This window comes from Atta cephalotes (assembly GCF_000143395.1).
Source record: "Atta cephalotes unplaced genomic scaffold scaffold00014, whole genome shotgun sequence".
NCBI classification, from domain to species: Eukaryota; Metazoa; Arthropoda; class Insecta; order Hymenoptera; family Formicidae; genus Atta; species Atta cephalotes.
Window position 1 is genome coordinate 3,271,888 of NW_012130078.1, and position 7,542 is coordinate 3,279,429.

The 7,542-nt window shown below is 22.7% G+C and overlaps 1 protein-coding gene across 1 annotated transcript in view; it reads right to left on the reverse strand.

Annotated features, from left to right (window-relative positions):
• Positions 1-4,509, reverse strand: part of LOC105617767 — a 7,915-nt gene extending 3,406 nt beyond the window's left edge. Inside the window, exon 1 of the mRNA XM_012199321.1 lies at positions 4,452-4,509. Coding sequence (XP_012054711.1) covers positions 4,452-4,509 — 58 coding nt within the window. The remainder of the gene's footprint in view (positions 1-4,451) is intronic.
• Between the last annotated feature and the right edge of the window lie 3,033 nt (positions 4,510-7,542).

The following is a 7,542-nucleotide window of genomic DNA, read 5'->3' on the forward strand; positions in this document are numbered from 1 at the left end:
CACACACACACACACACACACACACACACACACACACACACACACACACACACACACACACACACACACACACACACACACATGCGCGCGCCATACACACATTTATTCTAAAAAAATATAACTGAAGTAAAAGAACGAATTTAGCGCAGCAGTATTAGTTTTAAATTAATTTTAACTATAGAATAAATAATCGGTAGTTCTCCTTTAAAATAAAATATATTGTAATCGCGATTTTATTATTTGTTTGTTTATACGCACTTTAGATATTATTTTATGTAATAATTGAAACAGATTAATAAAAGCTAATTTAAATATAATGAAGTATTTTCAATAACTATTCTAGATTTTTTCTAGACAAATGAAAAAATGAATTATTTTTAATTTATAAGTATTATTAATTTAAAATTAAAAAATAAACAAAAAATATATTTAAAAATATATTTAAAAATATATTTAAAAGCCTGCTAATAAAAAATAAGATTTTTTTAAATACATTTTTGTTTATTTTATTGATATATATCTGTAAATTTAAAATGATTTATTTCTTTTAATATAATTTTTTCTATTTTTTTTTAGCTTTTAATATAAATCCAGAAAAATGAGAATCAAATTTGATTTGTTCTCGAATAAAAAAGATTTGATTCTATTCGAAATGATGCACAGTGGTCTAAATCAGTTGCGTAGCGCGAAAAAAAAAAGAATTTAATTTAAATATTTTAAGCGTTTTATATTATTGTAAACTTTCAAAATATTAAAAATTATAAATTTTCGTCCGATAATTAATTTACAATAACGTATATAGTAAAGTAATTTTGTTTATGTTCCCGATTTTTAACATACCGTCGCAATAATTTTAATGACGCGTTATTATTGTATAAATCGTTGCTATTTATATAAGATGTTGTTGTTTATGATTTTATCGGAATAACAGACTCTCAATCAGGTAATTTTTTAATAGTTTTTTATATTTGGTGCTAAATTGAATATTGATTGAATGAATGCAATTATAGATTAATAGTTCAATACTTATAACATTAAATTTTAAAAAATTGCAGATATTGAACTTTAGTTAAATCTTATCATTTTTTTATTGAGAAATTCGTGCTGCAAAAATAAAATGCACATTTGAAACATTTGGAATTATTTTTTTAATAGTACAAATAATTCAACTAAAAGAATTTTGTATTTTAATGTAAAAGAAAATATAAATGCAGATTTATTTTAAATTATATTGTTTGAAATTTATGAAAAATGTCGAAGGTCGTTAGAAAAAATGTAGTTGCAATGTTCAAATCTACAAATAGTAAATGGAATTTATATTTTGAGATTTTATCTATAAGTACACTGTAAAAAATTTACATGTTAAATTATATCATTACGTCGTTATTGTTTCTCAAATATATATATATATATGTGTTATCTGATTATAACAAAAAATTAGATAATACAACATGCATAAATAGTGTTTCATCACAAGATTTCTTATCTTAAAAAGCATTTCTTGTCTTGTCTTGATCTTTAAGATAAAAAATTTTGTTTTTCTTGTCTTGACCATTTCTTGACATTGTATCTCTTGTCTTAAATTCAAGAATCTTGAATTTCTTGAAATTTCTTGATTTTTTTTAAGCAGAGTCCTTGTAGTTCGTTGATTACGTCGCATCGTAAGAAATAATAAGAAAACATAGGTACAAATTAAATGTCGAGTCATCTCGTAATTTACTATATTTAAATTCATAGTTTAAAAGTGTGCCTATAATGTCTATTATGCACAAATCTATTAATAAAGATTAAGAATATTTCTCAAATTATCATTTTTAATATCATGAGGTTACTGTTAAATGTAATTTATTATTTCAGATTATTCACTATTTCAGACTATTAGATTCCTGAGGTTATTATATATAATTATTATTGTTATTATTACTATATATTTTAATAATTTCTGATTTAATTAACTATTAGTAGAAGTACGCAAATGTTTATACATAATATACTTTGGCCAGTAATATCGCAATATTAATTTTATATTTCTTTACATTAATGTAAAAGATAATATCTGGTACAACAAGGATATCGATGAGTATAATTTAATTTGATTAGATCAGGGACTTCACTTTTTTATTAATCGATTTACACTCTGCTCATATGCCATTTTGCTATTTAATGAAAATATATGAATATATTATTATACATTTCTATATTATATAACCTGTTATAAATACCAATAAATACAATTGATAATGTTGAAACCTAACTTATTCAAAATTTTTCAAATCAGAAATAAAATATTAAAATAATAAAATATTAAAAATAAAAATTGTCACAGAAATTTAAGAAATTTCAAGAAATTTTCTGACTTATTGTCAAGAAATCTTGGACTTGATAATAATTTCTTGTCTTGTCTTGAAATCAATTTCCAATTTCTTGTTTTGATCTTGTCTTAATTTAAGAAACAAGATTTTTTAAATTTCTTTATTTTGATGAAACACTATGCATACATTTTATTTTAATTGGTTTAATTTTGTAATATTATTATTTTTAAAAAATTATAACTATTATTACTTGGATTACAATGGAAAAAATGAATGGGAATATAAAAATATGTAGCACACACACACACACACACACACACACACACACACACACACACACACACTTGTTATTTTTTAAAATAGTTTTACAACAGTCATTTTCAAAAAACGCATATATTGGATACCTATAATATTTTACTTTCTTTTTAAGTTACTAAATATTACTTGCTAAAATATCTTGATTGCATTAAAATTAAAGATTTAATTTGAAAAGGGAGTATCCCGTTTGCTTACATAAATAGATTACCTACAACATCATTTGCCTTCATCACTTTTGCCGACAGTTCATTTGCGCACAAAAATTATTATACCTATAGTTCAATTGCCTATATGATCTGTTTTAAAAACACGAATTCTCTTTTGAAATAATTTCTCTGCTTTAAAATACAAATTATTTTTATACTTAACTTAACCTTATAATTTTGAATTTGTGCGTAAAAGTATTTATAGGATATCAATCTGTAAGCAATAATACATGTAGGCAAATGTAATTTTGTCTTTGAAATTTTTATTTGTGTACAAAAATGTTTGTAGGCAATCAAGTAGGCAATGATTTTTATGCACAAACAAAGAGAGAATCCCATTTGTCTACAAATCGATTGCCTATATTAATTTTATCTCATCTTTGCCGAAAGTTCGTTTGCACACAAAAATTATTACCTATAGCTCGATTACCTACATGCACTTTTGCGAACAAGTAAAAATTTCAGAACCGAAGTCACGTTTGCCTACATGTATTATTGCCTATATAAATTATTGCTTATAGCTTGATTATCTATAGCATTTTATACACAAATAAAAATTTCAGAAACGAAATCACATTTGCCTATATCAGTCTTGTCTGATTTGAGCTCCGTAACTCAAATATTGATTTTTTTTTACATCGCGTCAATGGCTTTGCGTTTTGATTCTGGAACTCAAATTGGACGAGTCTGATCTACATGTATTACTGTCTACAGCTCGATTGCCTGCATGTATTATTGCTTACAATTCGATTACTATCTCTGCTTTAAAAATATTGTTTTCTTATTTAACTTTAATTTTATATTTGTGCGTAAAAGTGCTTGCAATCGACCTATAAGCAATAATTCATGTAAATAATAATACATGTAGCCAAATATGATTTCATTTCTGAAATTTTTATTTGTGCGCAAAAATATAGGCAAGCTGTAAGCAATAATTTTTGCGCAAATGAACTATCGGCAAAAATAATGTAGACAAACAATGATATAAACTATCGATTTATAGGCAAAAGGGATCTCTCTCTTATTTGAGAAGTATTTCATTAATTTGTTTTTTCCAATTTCTCTATCCAATAATGAATTAAGAGCAACGATATATATTATTATTATCAACAATTTTAGTTTGTAACTTTTATTCCAAATTTTGTGTTTCAAATAATGTCAACAAATCTTTTTTTGTAGTATGGTGAAATATATCTATAACACGCGTCACATAAAAAATTAATAAATGAGGAGCAGGTTTTCAAAATGCATTTTGTCCAAAATTTCATTTTTTTAATTAAAGATGGTATAGTGTTTAGTGTTATGAGACTCATATTTTAAGCTACTCTTTAAATGTTCTAAAAATATTTCTACACCATCAATTTATGAAAGAAATTTTGACGTTCGAAGTGCATTATGTCTTTTAACTAGAAACAAACAAAATATATTTGTTTACATTTTTAACAACTGTTTAGCAATTTTATTGGACAATTTCTCATCTTACTGATTGGCAAATTATTATTTTCTGTAAGATGTAAAATTTTCTTGTTGCTTTTTTTCTTATTTCCTGAAAATTATCAATTTTGGACGCATTTTGAAAATCTGCTCCTCAGGATAAATACTTTTACAAACTTACGTATTTCTGCGGCAGTATATGCCATCATAAGTGTAAAAGTAAAAATTATAGCAAACATTTTTCAACATAAAATTTTTCTGATCTTTTAAAATGACTCACGAGCAATTGTAATTGATACACGACGAAATCAAGACTAATCTACACAGGTGCGCATAAGCTCTTATATACTTACCACTTTATTTTAAATTACTTATCAATTCTTGCTCTTTTTTTAATAACACATGCATCAAAATATCGTGTACTTTGTCTTTCATTCGTTTTATCACGAATACATGTTTATGTAATTACATGGAAATTGTGTAGGAGAATAACTCAAGAAGAAAATTAATTACAATAGAGAATGAGTTGTAAAAAATTCGTTTATGAAAAGGAAAAAATTAGTATATAAAGCAAACAATATTCTTGTTTAGGAGCGATTTGCTATTATAATTAGTCATTTCCTTGTCTTATAATCATTATTTATTCAAATTTATACTAATGTCATCTAAATTGTATTTGCGTGTTACATTTAAAAAAGAAAATGGTACAAACAATAGATGTTTTCTTTTTATGTAATGAAAAACAAAAAAATTTATTTCAATAAAAATTAATTATAGTACAAATAATTTTTTTATTTAAATAAAAATTCATTTTTAAAACATATGTTAATTAATATTATAAAATAATTTCCAGACTATATTATTCTATAAAACCGTTAAAAACGATATATAATTTATTCTAGAATTCATCATCTAGAATTCATCATTATTCAGAATAGAATAGAATTTTTTAGTTATAATGTTATAATGTTATATACTTATATAATAAATAATTGAAGAATTATATAATACACATATACTTATTAAAATTCATATGCATTTTGCCAAATAAAATTATAAATAATGCTCTTTTTTTTAAATTAGATTATTGATTATTCTAATCAAGAAAGTTTTAAAAAAATATTTTTCTCAAAAATATAGAATTGCTACATTATTTTTTATGTGACGTGTTGTAGATCTTAATCTTTCACCATACTACAAAAAATATAAAATTGCAAGAATATAATTACAAAAATTGACGTAAGGCATAATCATTCTTTCTTTGAACAAGCATAATAATGCTCGCTTAATCTTTATTGTTTAAGTTTATATGTATGTTTTGATTCTTTTTTTATTAACTTTTTATAAATAATAATAAATTATTATAATGATAATGAAATTATCAAAATAATATTTATTATTCGAACAAAAATTTAACGTTTACATTGTGAAAAATTTATTTTTCCTTTATTCTGATTTTGAGATTATGCTGCAATAATACTTATGTAAGAGTTAATTGTAGCATAATCATGACAAAACTTTATCTTTTTCTAGATTTTCCACTCGTATATATTACGTGTATGATGAATATTTATAGTAAATCTTTATGTAGAATGATATTGAAATAAATTAAGTCTGTATTAAGAATATTTTATTTATACATATATGAAAACATATATTTCTGTTCTCATCAAAATAATTGCAAATAATTTTACAAATTATATAGGATAAATCTTATTAAAAATATATATTCTTAATTTTAGAAAAAATTAAAGGTAATGTTTTTTTAAATAATCCGAAAAATTAGTAAGGACGCTTGCTTAGTAAGAAATGCAAAAAATCTGGGTTATATTTGACCGAGGTAATATTTTTCGCAATAAGATCATTTTAATATATTATTCAACGTTATTAAGATCTTTCTAAGATATCTATAAGCATCAAATTATTAAATTGCTATTCAATTTAATTTAGGATTACTAGTAGTAGTTCAATAAGATTTATGTTTCAAACCCAAAAATTAATTCGGTGCTCAATTTAAATGACTACATTGGTACATACAGTATATATAAATTTACATAGAATATTTAAGCATTTAAGATCAAGTTTTACTATTAAAGGCATTTAATTTATTCTTTATATAGCTGTGTATTCATATGTACAGTCCTAAAAACATTCTTTATTTAATACTGTCTAAAAATCTTTCTATTTAAACTAAAATTTATTCGATATACAAATAAAGAAATACAAAGAATTTTTCCAATAAAAACTTATTTCAATGTCATAAGTTAAACGTTATATTAACATTTAATCATTTCTAGATATTTATCTAGTTTTGTAAAAAAAGTTCTCTTCGAAAAGTATCTCGCAATATTGGGGATAAAATGCAAATACAAAGTTAAGAATGGCAATTAAATTCTTCCTTCTTCTGAAAAAAAAAAACAAATTTGTATTTTTTTGTTACGACTTTATTTTAATTCAAATTTTCCTTTTAATTTTATATTATTAATTACAGACAGACAACAAAAAAATCTTATTACAGAAGTGACTTATTACTATACAAATTTACAAAGAGTGTTATTTACATAACAACAAAAGTATTATTTATTATATAAATATTTAATTATATTTATGTAAGTAATAAATATTCTCCAGTATAAAAATTGTGTAATTATATCATTACAGAGAATCGATATTAAATACGCAAATTTAAAAAAAGTTTGATTAGAGCGATAATTTAAATTATGTACATATCTATAATTAGGAAAGATCGAAGCCAATTATCATTGTTTTTGATTATTAATTGTTCGAAAAAAGTGGATATTTGATCTATATACGTTAAATATTATATACGTTATAATATACCTACAACTTTTGTATTAAAAAAATATTACTTTTGAAATCATCAACAAATATAAATTAGTTATTCAATTCTAATGGTATTACGAAAATATGAAAATTAGATGTTAAATTAAAGTTAGAATGTTTTGGATTGATTGTCATGTTCTAAGATCGATAGTAACATCTTTATTATGAATAACATATAAAAAATGCAATTTTTATTTTAATGTCACTTCTATATAGTAATCATAATATTAGTACAAATAAAATATTATTTTAATCATAAAAAAAATACGTAATTTATTTTTGTACTGTAGTTTCTAAATGAAAAATAAAAAACATATATTTATATGAAATATTATATAATATATTTCTAAATATATTAAATTCTAAATATATTAAATTTCGTATTATCTCAGTAGGATATAAGACCAGTTCTAATTCACTATGGATTA